The sequence below is a fragment of the Nipponia nippon genome, unplaced genomic scaffold, assembly GCF_047370975.1.
Source record: "Nipponia nippon isolate SJK-2023a ecotype South Korea unplaced genomic scaffold, ASM4737097v1 scaffold_34, whole genome shotgun sequence".
Taxonomy (NCBI): Eukaryota; Metazoa; Chordata; class Aves; order Pelecaniformes; family Threskiornithidae; genus Nipponia; species Nipponia nippon.
Genome location: NW_028262352.1, coordinates 3053992 through 3074182, shown reverse-complemented (window position 1 = coordinate 3074182; position 20191 = coordinate 3053992). Strand labels below are relative to the sequence as shown.

The window sequence follows — 20191 nt, the reverse complement described above, 5'->3', positions numbered from 1 at the left end:
GGACATTGAGGTGCTGGAGCGTGTCCAAAGAAGGGCAACGAAGCTGGTGAAGGGTCTAGAGCACAAGTCTTACGAGGACCGGCTGAGGGAACAGGGGTTGTTTAGCCTGGAGAAGAGGAGGCTGAGGGGAGACCTTATCGCTCTCTACAACTGCCTGAAAGGAGGTTGTAGCGAGGTGGGGGTCGGTCTCTTCTGCCAAGTAACAAGCGATAGGACGAGAGGAAATGGCCTCAAGTTGTGCCAGGGGAGGTTTAGATTGGATATTAGGAGAAACTTCTTCACCGAAAGGGTAGTCAGGCACTGGAACAGGCTGCCCAGGGAAGTGTTTAAGTCCCCATCCCTGGAGGTATTTAAAAGACAGGTAGACGTGGTGCTTGAGGACATGGTTTAGTGGTGGACTTGGCAGTGCTAGGTTAACGGTTGGACTTGATGATCTTAAAGGTCTTTTCCAACCTAAACGATTCTATGATTCTGTGATTCTAAGGCAAAACTGGATGAACCAAGGCTTGGGATACAGTAGCTGAAGGGAGCATTTTAGGATTCTAGGAGCTTTAAACATAAATATGAACCATATCTGGAGCACTATATGCAATGTTAAGCTTTAAAACACGTTTGTACCAGATCCATTTCCTGAAGTACAGTTATCTCAACTCTCACCAAATTTAAAAATAAATAAAAGGGAATTCAGTGGCTGAATACACGAGGGAAATGATCATCTTTACATGAATTGTAGTGGTTAAGACGTGCTCTCTTAATGTGTTCACAGTTCCAGGAGACCCACTGTATCCTCAAGCAACGCTACTTATGACAGATGTTCCAACTCACATATAGGCTGCTCTATCAAAAAGCATTTATATCTAGATCCATTGTGCAGTCAAAAATAGATTCTTGTCCTTTTGTTTTCTATTTGGCATTCATGACTGATTCCCCCTAGTTCTCCTGTTCTCCTTGCTGCTGGGATTTCTTGCAAAAAACAGATTCTAATAATAACAGAGAATCATAGAATGGTTTGGGTTGGAAGGGACCTTTAAAGATCATCTAGTCCAACCCCCTGCCATGGGCAGGGACATCTTTCACTAGATCAGGTTGCTCAAAGCCCTGTCCAACCTGACCTTGAACACTTCCAATGGTGGGGCATCCACAACTTCTCTGGGCAACCTGCTCCAGTGTCTCACCACCCTCATCGTAAAGCATTTCTTCCTTATGTCCAATCCAAATCTACCCTCCTTCAGTTTAAAACCTCTGCCCCTTGTCCTGTCACTACAGGCCCTGGTGAAAAGTCTCTCCATCTTTCTTAGAAGCCCCCTTTAAGTTTTGAAAGGCCACAATAAGGTCTCCCCGGAGCCTTCTCTTCCCCAGGCTGAACAACCCCAACTCTCTCCGCCTTTCCTCATGGGAGAGGTGTTCCAGCCCTCTGATCATTTCCATGGCCCTCCTCTGGACCCGCTCTAACAGGTCCATATCTTTCTTGTGCTGGTGACCCCAGAGCTGGATGCAGAACTCCAGGTGGGGTCTCACAAGAGCGGAGTAGAGGGGCAGAATCACCTCCCTCGACCTGCTGGCCACGCTTCTGATGCAGCCCAGGATACAATTGGCTTTCTGGGCTGCAAGCACACATTGCCGGCTCATGTCCAATTTTTCATCCACCAGTATCCCCAAGTCCTTCTCCGCAGGGCTGCTCTCAATCCATTCATCCCCCAGCCTGTATTGATGCTGGGGATTGCCCCGACCCAGGTGCAGGACCTTGCAGTTGGCCTTGTTGAACTTCATGAGATTTGCATGGGCCTACTCCTCAAGCCTGTCCAGGTCCCTCTGGATGGCATCCCTTCCCTCAAGCACCACTCAGCTTGATGTCATCTGCAAACTTGCTGAGGGTGCACGCAATCCCAACGTCTACGTCATTGATGAAGATATTCAACAGTATCGGTCCCAATACAGACCCCTGAGGAACACCACTTGTTACCAGTTTCCATTTGGACATTGAGCCATTGACTGTAACTCTCTGGATGTGGCCAGCCAGCCAGTTCCTTATCCGTCTAACAGTCCATCCATCAAACCCATCTCTCTCCAATTTAGCGACAAGGATGTTGTGGGGGACTGTGTCAAAGGCCTTACAGAAGTCCAGGAAGATGACATCCATAGCTCTTCCCTTGTCCACCGATGCAGTCACTCCATTGTAGAAGGCCACCAGATTAGTCTGGCACGATTTGCCCTTGGTGAAGCCATGAAGCTCTCAACTTGTGTACTGCTGTTTTTCAAAGACAGCTCTGTGCAATCAATCCATTTTTTTACCTAGAGGGCAACCCCCCCCCCACCTTTCCTTCCTTGCCTGTCCCTCCTCAACAGTTTATAGCCATTGATTGCAGTGCTCCAGTCGTGTGATTCATCCCACCAAGTTTCAGTGATAGTGACAAGACCATAGGTTTCCAGTTGCACAGTGGCTTCCAGCTCCTCCTGTTTGTTACCCATGCTGCGTGCATTGGTATAGAGACACTTGAGTTGGACTGTCGACTGTCTCACCTTTTTGGAGGGTTGGGGGGCATTCCTCACTACTCCAGTAGATGCGCTCATCCACCCTGTTGCTTGTGAGACACAAGTGTCACGGCTTTGAACCCCACCCCCCAAGTTCATTGGTTTAAAGCGTGATTCACTAAGTCAGCCAATCTGCCAGCGAAAATTCTCCTTCCTCTTCTAGATAGGTGGATCCCATCTCTCCCCAATAGGCCGTATTCATTGAAGAATGTCCCATGATCATAGAAGCCAAAGCCCTGGTGATGACACCAGCCACCAAGCCAGGTGTTGATCTGCATGATGCATCGACTTCTGCCCGCACCCCTATCCCTAACTCGCAAGACAGAGGAGAAGATCGCTTGTGCCCCCAGGGCTCTGAAGTCCTGCTTGATCTTGCCCAGGCTATGCTTTACTGTGTCATTGATGCCCACATGGAAAAGAAGTAGGGGATAGCAGTCTGTGCTTTTAACCAGTTGTGGCAGTCTCTCTGTGACATCCTGGATCTTAGCTCCTGGCAAGCAGCAAACTTCCCTTGACTGTGTATCATCAGGCCGACTGTCATGGTTTAACCCCAGTCGGCAACTAAGCACCACACAGCCGCTCACTCACTCCCCCCCAGTGGGAGGGAGGAGAGAATCAGAAGAGTAAAAATGACCGCGTGCTGAGAATAGTACGAGGCTTGTGAGGTCCCCAGGGGGTGTTTGAGGGGGTTTCTGGGCCCCCAGCCACCAGATTAGTCTGGCATGATTTGCCTTTGGTGAAGACATGTTGGCTGTCCCTAATCACCTCCCTGTCTTCCATATGCTTCATCATAACTTCCAGGAGGGTCTGTTCCATCATTTTTACTGGGCACAGAGGTGCGGCTGACTGGTCGGTAGTTCCCAAGGTCCTCCTTTTTACCCTTTTTAAAAATGGGCATGATGTTTCCCTTTTTTCCAGTCACTCGGGACTTCGCCTGACTGCCACGACTTTTCAGATATGATGGGGAGTGGCTTAGCAACTACATTAGCCAATTCCCTCAGGACCCTGGGATGCATCTCATCGCATCCCATGGACTTGTATACGTTCAGGTTCCTCAGTTGGTCTCGAACCTGATCTCTCTCAGAATGGGTGGGACTTCATTCCCCCAGTGCCTGTTTTGAGTTTCAGGGGCTCGAGAGATGTGAGAAGAGCCAGGGAAAACTGAGGCAAAAAAATTGTTGAGTACCTCAGCCTTCTCCATGTCAGTTGTCACCAGATCCCCTGTCCTATTTATCGGGGGGGTACAATTTCTTTTGTCTTCCTTTTCTGGCCAATGTACCTGTAGAAGCCCTTCTTATTATTCTTCACATCCCTTGCCAAATTCAGCTCCAGCTATGCTGTAGCTTTCCTGATCCCATCCCTGCACATCCGGGCAGCGTCTCTATATTCTTCCCAGGATGTGTGCCCCTGCTTCTGCTGCCTATGCATTTCCCTCTTGTGTTTCAGTTTGACCAGGAGGTCCTTACTCAGCCATGCTGGTCTCCTGCCTTCCTTGCCTGATTTCTTACATGTGGGAATTGATAGTTCTTGTGCTCTAAGAAAAATGTCCTTAAATAGCTGCCAGCTCTGTTCAGCTCCTTTATCCCTGAGGGCAGTTTCCCAGGGGGTCCCATCCACTAATTCCTTAAACAGTTGAAAGTTTGCTCTCCTAAAATTCAGCATCTTACTTCACTCTTTGCCTGGCCCATATCCCTCAAGACTGTGAATTCCACCAGGGCCCCCAATACTTGCTACTTTGTTCTCGAGCTTCAACTATATAAATAATTATGTATACACACAGACACACATATATATCAACTTGCTGATGGTAGTGTTCCTCTCCTTAAAGCAAGCTGTCTATAAAAGGGTAGCAAATTTTGAACCTATTTTAAAGAAGTGGTAGAGATTATTTTGAAAATTATAAATCAGTGATGAAATAATCACTGTTTAAGTTACCTTGCAATAATTTTAAACAAATTACCTCCTTAGGTCCTTAGGGTCTCTGAATATGTTATACACCTGTACGCTAGGTTTGGAAAGCAGAATGCCTTAGCTAATAATATATTCCAATTGCATCTGTTCACAGAATCACAGAATCATTTAGGTTGGAAGGGACTTCATGAGATCACCTAGTCCAACCTCCCTGCTCAAGCAGGGTCAGCTAGAGCGGGTTGCCCAGGACCACATCCAGTCAGGTTTTGAATATCTCCAAGGATGGAGACTCCACCACCTCTCTGGGCAACCTTTTCCGGTGTTAAACCAGTTTTAGCTTCTAACTAAATGATTTGTTAACTCAGTTTAAGATTTATTTTAATCTGCATGGTGCAAACTAATCTCGACTCTCTCAGTCCCACTGACATGAAGCTGGTCATGAAAGAAAACTGTTTGAAAATACAGGCCTGTATAAGCAATAAAATTAAAGTGATAGATGCAAGATAAGGCCCCTGCTTTCAGAACTTGCACATACCTTGTACAATCCAATGCCAGGATCTATAAGAAACAAGTGAGCTGATGTAGATGGCTGATTCGGTGATCTGCTACTTGCTGCTCTTTTGACTTTGTTTTTACAGTTGGAAACAGCACAGGGATTGACCTCTCCACCCTGATTTGTCACAGAAGTGGTAGGAGCTTCAGATTCAGAGCGTATCAAAAGCTGAACTATGTCATTTAGTCCAACATCGTAGTCAAATAAAGTGTGTCCATCTTCCAACTGTCAAGAAAAAAACAGTATATTGGTAAAGTTCCACCTTGATATTAATATGTAGCCCTCCTCTTAGGGAGGATAATTTAAAAAAACAGATATTTGCTTCAAAGTTGACCAGACACAAGACATATATTTCAAGTAAGTCTACAAAATCATGTATCTTGAGTGAACTCAACAGCAACTCATCAAGCACAGTGGACTCATGATTTCTGCCCAGTGACATCTCTTAAATACACACAGCTTTACAGACTCAAGATGTGTTAATCATGCAACTGGAATTTAAACTACCACAGGTATTTTGTACTCAGATCACAGGTAGGAACTGCATTGCCACTTATACCATTATGGAATACCTATGGGTAAACATGATTTTAAAATTATATTTAATAATTATTGCATTGTATATATTATTGTTAAGTAATTACATAACTTGTTCTTTCCTGACCCTGTCTAAAAAGACCTGTTTTTTACTTCTTTAGTATTAACATGTCGAAACATATGGAAGACAGGGAGGTGATTAGAGACAGCCAACATGGCTTCACCAAGGGCAAATCATGCCAGACTAATCTACTGGTCTTCTGCGATGGAGTGACTGCATAGGTGGACAAGGGAAGAGTTATGGATGTCATCTTCCTGGACTTCTGTAAGGCCTTTGATACGGTCCCCCACAACGTTCTAATAAGAATCCTTAAGCATTACTATCGTGGTTTAACCCTGGCTGGCAACTAAGCACCACACAGCCACTCGTTCACTCCCCCCCGGTGGGATGGGGGAGAGAATCAGAAGAGTAAAAATGAGAAAACTCGTGGGTTGAGAGAAAGACAGTTTAATAGGTAAAGCAAAAGCTGCACACGTAAGCAAAGCAAAATAAGGAACTCGTTCACTGTTTCCCATCGGCAGGCAGATGTTTAGCCTTCTCCAAGAAAGCTGGGCTCCATCATGCGTAACGGTTACTTGGAAAGACAAACCCCATAACTCCAGACATCCCCCCCTTCCTCCTTTTTCCCCCAGCTTTTATTGCTGAGCATGACATCATGTGGTATGGAATATCCCTTTGGTCAGTTGGGGTCAGCTGTCCCAGCTGTGTTCCCTCCCAACTTCTTGTGCACCCCCAGCCTACTCGCTGGCAGGGCGTTTTGAGAAGCAGAAAAGGCTTTGATGCTGTGTAAGCCCTGCTCAGCAATAACTAAAACATCCCTGTGTTATCATCAACACTGTTTTCACCAGAAATCCAAAACATAGCCCCATACAGGCTACTATGAAGAATTTTTACTCTATCCCAGCCAAAACCAGTACAATTACAAATATAAGAAGCTGTTGTTATGAATTTAGTCCACTAAAAAGATAAAACATTACCGACTAGTATAATTATCCCAAATGTTAAAACTACAGATAATTAAGAAAAAGGGTAAGAGTAACGACAAGAGTTGGAAAGATACAAGCCAGATCCTGCTCTCCATGAGAATTATATCATCCGTGATATCCTGCAGAAAGTGAAAATTTTCCACTGAGCAAAACTACTAACCACCTGTGCTCTGGGAAAGGAATCTGGGAGGGAGCTAAAAGATATAAGAGTATTTGTTTAATTAACGAACCGTGGAAAACTAACGGCTATATCCTTGAAGAAGAGCTACTGGACTGATAAAAGGGAGCATCTTGGCACCAAAGACTGGATGGTGGCCAGAAAAACATGAAGTCTGATAAAACTGCAGTAACTGGGTGAAAGGTAAATGCGGCGAGGGGAGATCGCAACCACCGACTCAATTCAGGACCAAAAAGACTTGCCCCCACACACACACCTGAAAGAAGCATGCATACTAATTTGCATAGCCAGTAAGGCTAATTTTAATATAGTAAACCAATAGTGTACGAAATGTTAATCACTAACCAATAAGTGTAAAATTAGGCGGGATTATACTAATCATGTAGTAAAATAAATATGCTGTAGTTTTGTATGAAGGTGTGCTAGCTTTGTAGAACTGCCACCTAGCACCCATCTCTGCTCAGACATGAAATAAAATACCTCTGCTCTGTGTGTTAATTGGTGTCTGCACACCAGGCGAATGACCCTGCTTTCGGGACAACATCTGGAGTGTAAGACACACGAGACCTCTGACCCATGTTCCTCACTCCTGTTGCACTTAGACCCCAACTTGGCTGGCACAACAGAAAGAAACTATCCCCCTTAAAATAAGGGAATTACCTGTCATCCTGATCTATCCAGTCTTCTCAACATCAACCCAAGAAGTCTAAGCTTTTAAGAAATAAAAAGTTAACCCTGAATGTTTGAGAACATGTAATTGATGGCAGGACTTCAATTTGGGCAGAGTTTTGTAGAAGTGTTTCTAGCACCAAGCAATATAAATGCATGGTTTTAAACTGCCAGTCCCTTTCTATTTGGGCTCTGCTTTCATTGAGGACTTTGTCTCTGCATGTAAATGGTGAAAAACAGTGACGACAAGCAACCTGAAGTATTTCTCATCCAGCAAGATCAAGTTTGTTTCACCTCAGGAAGCTAAACATTTGCTGTAATTAATATTTGTAAGAGACTGATGGATGTTAAAGATGTGGATGCCGGCGGTTCCTGCGGCCAGTTCAAAACACGTGAAGCTGACCCTAGCAGTGGCAGCAGCAGTTGTTGCCGCGTGCTGAGAAGAGTGTGAAGCTTGTGAGGTCCCCGGGGGGTGTTTGAGGGGGTTTCTGGTCCCCCGGCACCCTTGGGTTGTGTGTGTGGAGGGACCGGCTGGCAGGCGACAGGTGTCTCGAGAGGGGCAGGCGAGAGTTGGGCGGTGCCGACGGTCCCCGCGGCCAGTTCAAACCGCGGGAAGCCGCATATAACCGGCCCCTAGGGAGCGCCAGCGACGAGGGCGTACAAGCAAGGAGCGGCCCCTGAGCGAAGCGGTAGTTCGCGCGAGAAGGGCGGCGCACTCTACTAGTTGTCGGGCTGCTGCCTGCTCTGCTCACCTGCAGGCTTAGGCTGCAGCCCCGATGGTCACCCCAGCTAGCTGGTGGCTGTGCAAGCCTACCCAGCAGTTTGAGGCCTCCAGGGAATTAGAAGGGCTTATTAGGAAGTACTTTGAGATGGTGTGAAGCATGGTGGCAGAGACTAGGTGAGGGCTGTGCTCTGCAGCAGCTGGGAGCCCATCTATCCAGCCAGGCTAGCCTGGGACAAGTGGAGGCAGCCACCCAGACAGAGCTTCCTATCAGGGAAGCTGCTGTCCAGGTGGAGGGCTGTAAAGTCTGTACCCCACACTCCTGGGTGGAGGAGGGTGCAAGCTCCACCTGTGCAAGGTGTGCTCTGGTGGAGTCACTGAGGCAGTGGGTGGAGGAGCTGCAGGAGGAAGTCAGCAGGCTATGCTGTATTAGGGAGGGGGAACAAGAAACAGAGTACTATTTGAGGCGTTGCAAGAAGAAATATTAGGGCTCCATGGCACTGACCTCCAAGGACTACCAGACAAAGAGCGTCAACAGCAAACAGACAGCACCTTGGAGAAGGAGGCGTCATAGAATGATAGAATGGTTTGGGTTGGAAGGGACCTTTAAAGGTCATCTAGTCCAACCCCCCTGCAATGAGAAGGGACATCTTCAACTAGATCAGGTTGCTCAAGGCCCCATCCAACCTGACCTTGGATGTTTCCAGGGATGGGGCATCTACAGCCTCTCTGGGCAACCGGTTCCAGTGTCTCTGGTAACTCGTGGCAGCAGGATATCACTCCCCCCCCCCCCCCCCCCCCATTTCCTTGTATGTATCAACCAGCAACAGATACGAAATCTTGGCAGTGGATGAAGCCAATGACCAAGACTCACAGGGAGAAACCACACCAGTTGCACACACTAAAAGCTGCAAAAGGAGGCGGTGAGTGCTAGTAGTGGGCGACTCTCTGCTGAGAGGCACCGAGGCACCCATCTGTTAGTGTGCTGGTTTTGGCTGGGGTAGAGTTAATTTTCTTTTAGTAGCTAGTATGGGGCTATGTTTTGGATTTGTGCTGGAAACAGTGTTGATAATACAGGGATGTTTTAGTTACTGCTGAGCAGTGCTTACACAGCATCAAGGCCTTTTCTGCTTCTCACACCACCCCACCAGAGAGTAGGCTGGGGGTGCACAAGAAGTTAGGAGGGGACACAGCTGGTACAGCTGATCCCAACTGACCAAAGGGATATTCTATACCATATGACGTCATGCTCAGCACGTAAAGCTGGGGGAAGAAGAAGGAAGGGGGGGACATTTGGAGTTATGGCGTTTGTCTTCCCAAATAACCATTACGTGTGATGAAGCCCTGCTTTCCTGGAGATGGCTGAACACCTGCCTGCCAATGGGAAGTAGTGAATGAATTCCTTGCTTTGCTTGCGAGCGCGGCTTTTCCTTTACCTATTAAATTGTCTTTATCTCAGCCCATGAGTTTTCTCACTTTTACTCACTTCTGATTCTCTCCTCCCTCCCACTGGGGGGGAGTGAGTGAGCGGCTGTGTGGTGCTTAGTTGCCGACTGGGGTTAAACCATGACAGTCGGCCTGATGATACACAGTCAAGGGAAGTTTGCTGCTTGCCAGGAGCTAAGATCCAGGATGTCACAGAGAGACTGCCACAACTGGTTAAAAGCACAGACTGCTATCCCCTACTTCTTTTCCATGTGGGCATCAATGACACAGTAAAGCATAGCCTGGGCAAGATCAAGCAGGACTTCAGAGCCCTGGGGGCACAAGCGATCTTCTCCTCTGTCTTGCGAGTTAGGGATAGGGGTGCGGGCAGAAGTCGATGCATCATGCAGATCAACACCTGGCTTGGTGGCTGGTGTCATCACCAGGGCTTTGGCTTCTATGATCATGGGACATTCTTCAATGAATACGGCCTATTGGGGAGAGATGGGATCCACCTATCTAGAAGAGGAAGGAGAATTTTCGCTGGCAGATTGGCTGACTTAGTGAATCACGCTTTAAACCAATGAACTTGAGGGGTGGGGTTCAAAGCCGTGACACTTGTGTCTCACAAGCAACAGGGTGGATGAGCGCATCTACTGGAGTAGTGAGGAATGCCCCCCAACCCTCCAAAAAGGTGAGACAGTCGACAGTCCAACTCAAGTGTCTCTATACCAATGCACGCAGCATGGGTAACAAACAGGAGGAGCTGGAAGCCACTGTGCAACTGGAAACCTATGGTCTTGTCACTATCACTGAAACTTGGTGGGATGAATCACACGACTGGAGCACTGCAATCAATGGCTATAAACTGTTGAGGAGGGACAGGCAAGGAAGGAAAGGTGGGGGGGGGGGGTTGCCCTCTAGGTAAAAAAATGGATTGATTGCACAGAGCTGTCTTTGAAAAACAGCAGTACACAAGTTGAGAGCTTCATGGCTTCACCAAGGGCAAATCGTGCCAGACTAATCTGGTGGCCTTCTACAATGGAGTGACTGCATCGGTGGACAAGGGAAGAGCTATGGATGTCATCTTCCTGGACTTCTGTAAGGCCTTTGACACAGTCCCCCACAACATCCTTGTCGCTAAATTGGAGAGAGATGGGTTTGATGGATGGACTGTTAGACGGATAAGGAACTGGCTGGCTGGCCACATCCAGAGAGTTACAGTCAATGGCTCAATGTCCAAATGGAAACTGGTAACAAGTGGTGTTCCTCAGGGGTCTGTATTGGGACCGATACTGTTGAATATCTTCATCAATGACGTAGACGTTGGGATTGCGTGCACCCTCAGCAAGTTTGCAGATGACATCAAGCTGAGTGGTGCTTGAGGGAAGGGATGCCATCCAGAGGGACCTGGACAGGCTTGAGGAGTAGGCCCATGCAAATCTCATGAAGTTCAACAAGGCCAACTGCAAGGTCCTGCACCTGGGTCGGGGCAATCCCCAGCATCAATACAGGCTGGGGGATGAATGGATTGAGAGCAGCCCTGCGGAGAAGGACTTGGGGATACTGGTGGATGAAAAATTGGACATGAGCCGGCAATGTGTGCTTGCAGCCCAGAAAGCCAATTGTATCCTGGGCTGCATCAGAAGCGTGGCCAGCAGGTCGAGGGAGGTGATTCTGCCCCTCTACTCCGCTCTTGTGAGACCCCACCTGGAGTTCTGCATCCAGCTCTGGGGTCACCAGCACAAGAAAGATATGGACCTGTTAGAGCGGGTCCAGAGGAGGGCCATGGAAATGATCAGAGGGCTGGAACACCTCTCCCATGAGGAAAGGCGGAGAGAGTTGGGGTTGTTCAGCCTGGGGAAGAGAAGGCTCCGGGGAGACCTTATTGTGGCCTTTCAAAACTTAAAGGGGGCTTCTAAGAAAGATGGAGAGACTTTTCACCAGGGCCTGTAGTGACAGGACAAGGGGCAGAGGTTTTAAACTGAAGGAGGGTAGATTTGGATTGGACATAAGGAAGAAATGCTTTACGATGAGGGTGGTGAGACACTGGAGCAGGTTGCCCAGAGAAGTTGTGGATGCCCCACCATTGGAAGTGTTCAAGGTCAGGTTGGACAGGGCTTTGAGCAACCTGATCTAGTGAAAGATGTCCCTGCCCATGGCAGGGGGGTTGGACTAGATGATCTTTAAAGGTCCCTTCCAACCCAAACCATTCTATGATTCTCTGTTATTATTAGAATCTGTTTTTTGCAAGAAATCCCAGCAGCAAGGAGAACAGGAGAACTAGGGGGAATCAGTCATGAATGCCAAATAGAAAACAAAAGGACAAGAATCTATTTTTGACTGCACAATGGATCTAGATATAAATGCTTTTTGATAGAGCAGCCTATATGTGAGTTGGAACATCTGTCATAAGTAGCGTTGCTTGAGGATACAGTGGGTCTCCTGGAACTGTGAACACATTAAGAGAGCACGTCTTAACCACTACAATTCATGTAAAGATGATCATTTCCCTCGTGTATTCAGCCACTGAATTCCCTTTTATTTATTTTTAAATTTGGTGAGAGTTGAGATAACTGTACTTCAGGAAATGGATCTGGTACAAACGTGTTTTAAAGCTTAACATTGCATATAGTGCTCCAGATATGGTTCATATTTATGTTTAAAGCTCCTAGAATCCTAAAATGCTCCCTTCAGCTACTGTATCCCAAGCCTTGGTTCATCCAGTTTTGCCTTAGAATCACAGAATCATAGAATCGTTTAGGTTGGAAAAGACCTTTAAGATCATCAAGTCCAACCGTTAACCTAGCACTGCCAAGTCCACCACTAAACCATGTCCTCAAGCACCACGTCTACCTGTCTTTTAAATACCTCCAGGGATGGGGACTTAAACACTTCCCTGGGCAGCCTGTTCCAGTGCCTGACTACCCTTTCGGTGAAGAAGTTTCTCCTAATATCCAATCTAAACCTCCCCTGGCACAACTTGAGGCCATTTCCTCTCGTCCTATCGCTTGTTACTTGGCAGAAGAGACCGACCCCCACCTCGCTACAACCTCCTTTCAGGCAGTTGTAGAGAGCGATAAGGTCTCCCCTCAGCCTCCTCTTCTCCAGGCTAAACAACCCCTGTTCCCTCAGCCGGTCCTCGTAAGACTTGTGCTCTAGACCCTTCACCAGCTTCGTTGCCCTTCTTTGGACACGCTCCAGCACCTCAATGTCCTTCTTGTAGTGAGGGGCCCAAAAGTGAACACAGCATTCGAGGTGCGGCCTCACCAGTGCCGAGTACAGGGGGATGATCACTTCCCTAGTCCTGCTGGCCACACTATTTCTGACACAAGCCAGGATGCTATTGGCCTTCTTGGCCACCTGGGCACGCCGCTGGCTCATATTCAGCCGGCTGTCGACCAACACCCCCAGGTCCTTTTCTGCCGGGCAGCTTTCCAGCCACAGCCACTCTTCCCCAAGCCTATCACATTGCATGGGGTTGTTGTGACCCAAGTGCAGGACCCGGCACTGAGCCTTGTTGAACCTCATACAGTTGGCCCCGGCCCATCGATCCAGCCTGGCCAGATCCCTCTGTAGGGCCTTCCTACCCTCCAGCAGATCATCACTCCTGCCCGACTTGGTGTCATCTGCAGGCTTACTGAGGGTGCACTCGATCCCCTCATCCAGATCATTGATAAAGATATTGAACAGGACTGGCCCCAATACTGAGCCCTGGGGAACATCACTTGTGACCGGCTGCCAACTGGATTTAACTCCATTCACCACCACTCTCTGGGCTCAGCCATCCAGCCAGTTTTTTACCCAGAGAAGAGTACGCCTGTCCAAGCCGCGACCAGCCAGTTTCTCCAGGAGAATGCTGTGGGAAACGGTGTCAAAGGCCTTACTAAAGTCCAGGTAGACAACATCCACAGCCTTTCCCTCATCCACTAAGCGGGTCACCTTGTCATTGAAGGAGATCAGGTTAGTCAAGCAGGACCTGCCTTTCATAAACCCATGCTGACTGGGCCTGATTCCCTGGTTGTCCTGGACGTGCCATGTGATGGCACTCAAGATGATCTGCTCCATAACCTTCCCTGGCACCGAGGTCAGGTGCCCTTCAGTGTTGAAAGCATAAGCAACACAGATACATGTGCTGTGGATCCCTCTAATAACTGGGCACAGACACTCCGTCCATCCAGTAGCTGCATCCTCGCTCTCCCCAGTTGCCTCAGGCACAGACACATGTATAAAGGGGTCTCTTAGTCAACCCCCAGACCCTACGGTCTCTCCAGCAGTTGGCCTGAACACCCTGGTCCCTCCAGTAGCCAACTCCTCTGGTTGTCTCATCCCCAGGGGCACACACGCATACCTGGCTCCCAAGCCATTTAACCCACTTGCCAGCTAGTTAGGTGGTCACACACCAACATGCGTGCCCTCACTTGCTCCAGTTGCTGGCACCCCAGACACATGGGCCCTATGACCCGTGGTCTGACTCTAGTTGCTAGCATTTCATAGAATCATAGAATCGTCAAGGTTGGAAAAGACCCTTAAGATCATCGAGTCCAACCGTCAACCTATCACTGCCAAGTCCATCTATACCATGTCTTCGAGCACCGTATCTACCCGTTCTTTAAATACCTCCAGGGATGGAGACTCAACCACTTCCCTGGGCAGCCTGTTCCAATGCTTAACCACCCTCTCGGTGAAGAAGTTTTTCCTAATGTCTAACCTAAACCTCCCCTGGCGCAGTCTGAGGCCGTTTCCTCTCGTTCTATCACTCGTTACCAGGGAGAAGAGGCCGACCCCCACCTCGCTACAACCTCCTTTCAGGCAGTTGTAGAGAGCGATAAGGTCTCCCCTCAGCCTCCTCTTCTCCAGGCTAAACAACCCCAGCTCCCTCAGCCGCTCCTCATAAGACTTGTGCTCTAGACCCTTCACCAGCTTCGTTGCCCTCCTCTGGACACGCTCCAGTGCCTCGATGTCCTTCTTGCAGTGAGGGGCCCAAAAGTGAACACAGTACTCGAGGTGCGGCCTCACCAGGGCCGAGTACAGGGGCACTGTCACCTCCCTGATCCTGCTGGCCACACTATTCTTGATACAGGCCAGGATGCCATTGGCCCTCTTGGCCACCTGGGCACACTGCTGGCTCATGTTCAGGCGGCTGTCAACCAGCACCCCCAGGTCCTTTTCCGCCAGGCAGCTCTCCAGCCACTCCTCCCCCAGCCTGTAGCGTTGCATGGGGTGGTTGTGACCCAAGTGCAGGACCTGGCACTTAGCCTTGTTGAATCTCATGCAGTTGGCCCCGGCCCATCGGTCCAGCCTGGCCAGATCCCTCTGTAGGGCCTTCCTACCCTCCAGCAGATCGACACTTCCACCCAACTTGGTGTCATCTGCAAACTTCCTGAGGGTGCACTCGATCCCCTCATCCAGATCATCAATGAACATATTGAACAGGACCGGCCCCAACACTGAGCCCTGGGGAACACCACTCGTGACCGGCCGCCAACTGGATTGGACTCCATTCACCACCACTCTCTGGGCTCAGCCATCCAGCCAGTTTTTAACCCAGCGTAGAGTGCACCCATCCAAGCCACGTGCAGTCAGCTTCTCCAGGAGAATGCTGTGGGAGACAGTGTCAAAGGCCTTACTAAAGTCCAAGTAGACAACATCCACAGCCTTCCCCTCATCCACTAAGCGGGTCACCTTGTCATAGAAGGAGACCAGGTTAGTGAAACAGGATTTCCCTTTCATAAACCCATGCTGGCTGGGCCTGATCCCTCGGTTGTCCCGCACTTGCTGCATAATGGCACTCAAGATGAACTGCTCCATGACCTTCCCTGGCACCGAGGTCAGGCTGACAGGCCTGTAGTTCCCGGGATCCTCCTTCCGACCCTTCTTGTAGAGGGGCGTCACATTTGCTAGCTTCCAGTCATCTGGGACCTCCCCGGTTGACCAGGACTGCTGATAAATGATGGAGAGTGGCTTGGCAAGCTCCTCTGCCAGCTCCCTCATTATCCTCGGGTGGATCCCATCTGGGCCCATGGACTTGTGTGCATCCAGGTGGAGGAGCAGGTCAGTGACTGCCACCTCTTTGACAAGTGGGGCTTCACTCTGCGTCCTATCTCCATCTCCCAGCTCAGGGGGCTGAATACCCTGAGAATAACTGGTCTGACTATTAAAGACTGAGGCAAAGAAGGCATTAAGTACCTCTGCCTTCTCCTCATCCTTCGTGGCCAGGTTACCTTCTGCATCCAACAAAGGAGGGAGATTCTCCCTGGCCCTCCTTTTGTCACTAACATATTTATAAAAACTTTTTTTGTTGTCTTTAACGGCGGTGGCCAGTTTAAATTCCAGCTGCGCCTTCGCCTTTCTGATCTTCTCCCTGCATATCCTCACAACATCCTTGTAGTCCCCCTGAGTCGCCTGCCCCTTCTTCCAAAGGCGGTAGGCTCTCCTTTTTTCTTGAGTTCTAGCCAAAGCTCTCCGTTCAGCCAGGCCGGTCTTCTCCCCTGCCTGCTCGACTTGCGGCACATGGGGACGGCCTGCTCCTGCGCCTTTGAGATTTCCTCCTTGAATAACGTCCAGCCTTCCTGGACTCCTTTGCCCTTCAGGGCTGCCTCCCAAGGGACTCTGTTAACCAGGCTCCCGAACAGCCCAAAGTCCGCCCTTCTAAAGTTCAGGGTAGCGGTCTTGCTGACCCCCTTCCTTACCTCTCCTAGAATTGAAAACTCTATCATTTCATGGTCGCTGAGCCCAAGACAGCCTCCGACCACCACATCGCCCACCAGGCCCTCTCTGTTCGTGAACAGCAGGTCCAGCGGGGCACCTCCCCTGGTTGGCTCGCTTACCAGCTGCGTCAGGAAGTTATCTCCCACACACTCCAGGAACCTCCTAGACCGCTTCCTCTCTGCTGTGTTGTATTTCCAGCAGATATCTGGTAAGTTGAAGTCCCCCACGAGAACAAGGGCTAGGGATTGCGAGACTTCAGCCAACCGCTTGTAGAATACTTCATCTGTTTCCTCGTCCTGGTTGGGTGGTCTGTAACAGACTCCCACCACGATATCTGCCTTGTTAGCCTTCCCCCTGATCTTTACCCATAAGCACTCAACCTTATCATTACTGTCGTTAAGCTCTAGACAGTCAAAACACTCCCTAACATACAGGGCTACCCCTCCCCCTCTCCTTCCTAGCCTGTCCCTTCTAAAGAGCTTGTAGCCATCCATTGCAGCACTCCAGTTATGTGAGTCATCCCACCACGTTTCCGTGATGGCGACCACATCATAGTTTTCCTACCGTGCAATGGCTTCCAGCTCCTCCTGTTTATTGCCCATGCTGCGTGCATTGGTGTAAATTCACTTCAGTTGGGCTGTAGATCTCTTCACCAACACAGGCATGCCACCCCTAGGCTTATCCCAAGCAAGCCAGGTTTTATCCCCTTCCCCCTTCGCATCTAGTTTAAAGCCCTCTCAACTAGGCCAGCTAACTCCTGGGCCAGGATCCTTTTCCCCCTTTGCGACAAGTGAACCCCATCTGTCTCCAGCAGGCCTGGTGCCATGTAAACCGCCCCGTGGTCGAAAAACCCAAAATTCCGTTGCCTCCATGCACACATGTATGCACAGAATAGAGAGTTCTCTCATCCAGGAAAAGAGTTAAAATGGATTTTAATGAGAAGACAGGACAGACTGTGCTGATCAGGTGCAGGGTATGGCCAGACAAGCATACTGACCGACCATCTGCTTACCTGTGACCGGCCCCTTTTATCCCTCTGTTTTTCCGTGCTTGTTTTTCCCCAAACCACCTAGATCCCTCCCTTCCCCTGCCTTTGCTTCCTCCCCTAAGCATCCCATAATAAGTCTTGTGTGATCCCAAAATGCTCTTCCCCCGCATCCCATAATGTGTCCCATATTCCCTAGGCAGTACCCCCCCACCCCACCCCCCGGTCTGTGAGGTGATCCAGAGAGCCTCTCCCATTGACTCATCTTAGAATCACAGAATCATTTAGGTTGGAAAAGACCCTTAAGATCATCGAGTCCAACCATCACCATCTTGATACCATCTTGATGGGTGTCACCCCTGGACAATGACAATGGGGCTGAGGCTCTCCTGGGACAGCCCTGGGAGGAGCCAGGGCAAGGTGTCCCTTACTCTGACTGTGTTATTGGGGTTCCCCTGCCTGCCATTGTGCCTCTGTGCTCCCTCTTGTGTGTGTGGAGATGAGCCTTTGATGGGCTGATGGCTCTCCTGCGATAGGCCTGGGCAGATTATTCTTCAGGTTCCCCCACCTGCCATTGTTCCTCTGGAGACGAGCTTTTTTTATCACATAACCTAACAGGGTGCTCTTTTCTTCCAAGAATGACTGTTACATTCGTAAAAGCTGGTTTAAAATTTTCACTTAACTTTCTGAGTTGTAAAAGCTGTTTGGAGGTATGTCCAAATACATAGCCTAGGTGACTAGACCTGTGGTGTTCAAACTGATGTTGGGATCATGATCTGTTTATATACTATAGGTGGACACCGACAACTTTTTGATTTGGTTTTCTGGTGATACTCTTTATTGCAGCTCTGTTACTCTAGGACTCCTCTGAAGCACCCTTGAAAGGAACAGAAATATAGCTCTTGGCCAGGTAAATGCATTGGCCAAGTGCTATACTTCTGGACAAGACAGTTACTTGATGCAACTTTTGACCGGAGGAAAGCCTTCATTGAGCATGTTCAACAGGGAACTCTCCTGCTGCGTGCTCAAGGAATCAAAAATCCTGAACTCCTTAACTTCTGGAAAAGGTTAGATGGAAGTGGCAATCCCAGCAACCTTCTTGCATGGCAGGAAGAGCAAGTTCTGTACATAAATCATGAGACTGAGTATAGTAGAAATTCTAAAAGCTCCACTGAACTTCACTTATATGGGTACCCAATGGGGAGTTCTAGGTTCCTTTAATTTATTCAAAATAATGTTCTTTATGATGGGTTTAGTGTGGATAACTTCTATAAAGTACCCTTAACCAAAGTTTTCTTATTCAACTTGAAGCTATCTATCCTTATGTCTTTTCTGTTCAAGAATTCTGTTTTAGGGAGCATGTAAGGCCTGGGCAGATTAAGATTCACCATCACCTATTCTTCTCAAGTTTAAAAACAAACAAAAACCCCTCTACTACACTCTCTATGTAGTTTCATCTTAATTGTTAGATGCAGGTATTATAGTAGAGAGAGTGTGTGTGTAGCGGTGGGGTTCAGAAGATCAAAGGAGCTTCTCTGGGCTCCTGTTCCAGTATTTGAACACCCTCATGGTTAAAACAAACAAACAAACAAACAAACAAACAAACAAACAAACAAACTCCTAATATCTAATCAGAATTTCCCATGTTCCAGCATGTGTCCGTTGCCTCCCATCCTATCACTGTGCACCTCCGAGAAGAGTCTGGCTCCATTTTCTCTGTATCCTCTGGTCAGGTAGTTGCAGACAGAAATAACGTCTCCTGGCACCTTCTCTTCTGAAGGCTGAACAAACCCAGCTCTCAGCCTCTCGTTGCATGTCATGTGCTCCAGCCCCCTGACCATCTTGGTGGCCCTCTGCTGGGCTTGCCCTTGATAATTTGAAACATTATGAGCTATTTTACGGTCACATTACCTCTGCTTTCCTTTGAAACGTTTAGAGGAGCTATACCCTTATTTTCACTGCAACAGAAGCTTATTATCAGTCTTCATAAGAAACAAGCCATTAACAATACCTAAACTTAAAGCTGTAGCAGTATGCAGTTCAGGATGATATTCAGTTACCATGGAAGTTTGCTTAAGTGAGTCATGCAAAAATGCTTCCAAGATTTCAGCCCAAACCACTACTGCAAACTCATTGGTAAGAATACAGAACAAATTATCACCAAATAAATTAACCAGCATACATTCAGAAGTGAAAGAAAAATATTATGTGCAAGTATACAGCATAGATATTTATAGGAAGGAGACCCAATAGACTCCATCTTATTTCTTAGGAAAGAGAACCTTGAAATGAGAAGGGCCTGAGGGGTAAGAGGAAAGACAATGAATACTTAAGTAGCTCATATTACTAACATGCAAAGAGCCATACAATAAAGAAATTAAAGAAACATCAATAAACTCTAAAAGATGTCAGAACAGAAAACAAAACTAAGAAAGGCAAGCAACATATAAGGTCATATGTTGTAAAGATGATGCCAGACTGCCATCTAATCTGAGGAAGGCCTTCCTTGCACAAAAGAAAAAAATAAGGTGCAAGCAAGAATTAAAAAAATATATAGCCCATCTCCACCACACAACAGAGTACAGTACAGACACCCCAAGTTAGTGCTGGAAATAGAACAATATAGTTGTATTAGTGCAATGTAGTTTCCAGTAGAATTAAGTAGCTCTGGCAGCGATGCTAATTAGCCAACGAACAATGCTACTGTAGTCCAGCTATACTTCTCCCAGAACCTTAGCTAATTCCTGATACCATGTCATTATAATTATTCTTTGGCACCCATATATATGAGTGGCAACTAGTCCATTTGGAAAGTGCTACAGAGCAAAATACTTTGGAAGACTACTAAATATAGATATCATTCTCAAACTTCAACTAACGTTTTTTATTTCTTCTTTTTAGAAATACTTTGAAGTACTTATT

General features: G+C 48.1%; 1 protein-coding gene across 5 annotated transcripts in view; it reads right to left on the bottom strand.

The window, feature by feature from the left end:
* LOC148054102 (E3 ubiquitin-protein ligase UHRF2-like) overlaps positions 1-20191 on the bottom strand; it is a 162431-nt gene that overhangs the window by 107026 nt on the left and 35214 nt on the right. For 3 of the 5 annotated variants that reach the window (XM_087770975.1, XM_087770973.1, XM_087770972.1), the window contains exons 2-3: positions 18958-19136; positions 4979-5221 (exon numbers count right to left, since the gene is read on the bottom strand). In XM_087770975.1, the coding sequence (XP_087627101.1) occupies positions 4979-5221; positions 18958-19136 (422 nt within the window). The remainder of the gene's footprint in view (positions 1-4978; positions 5222-18957; positions 19137-20191) is intronic. The other 2 variants (XM_087770974.1, XM_087770976.1) reach the window with 1 other exon arrangement.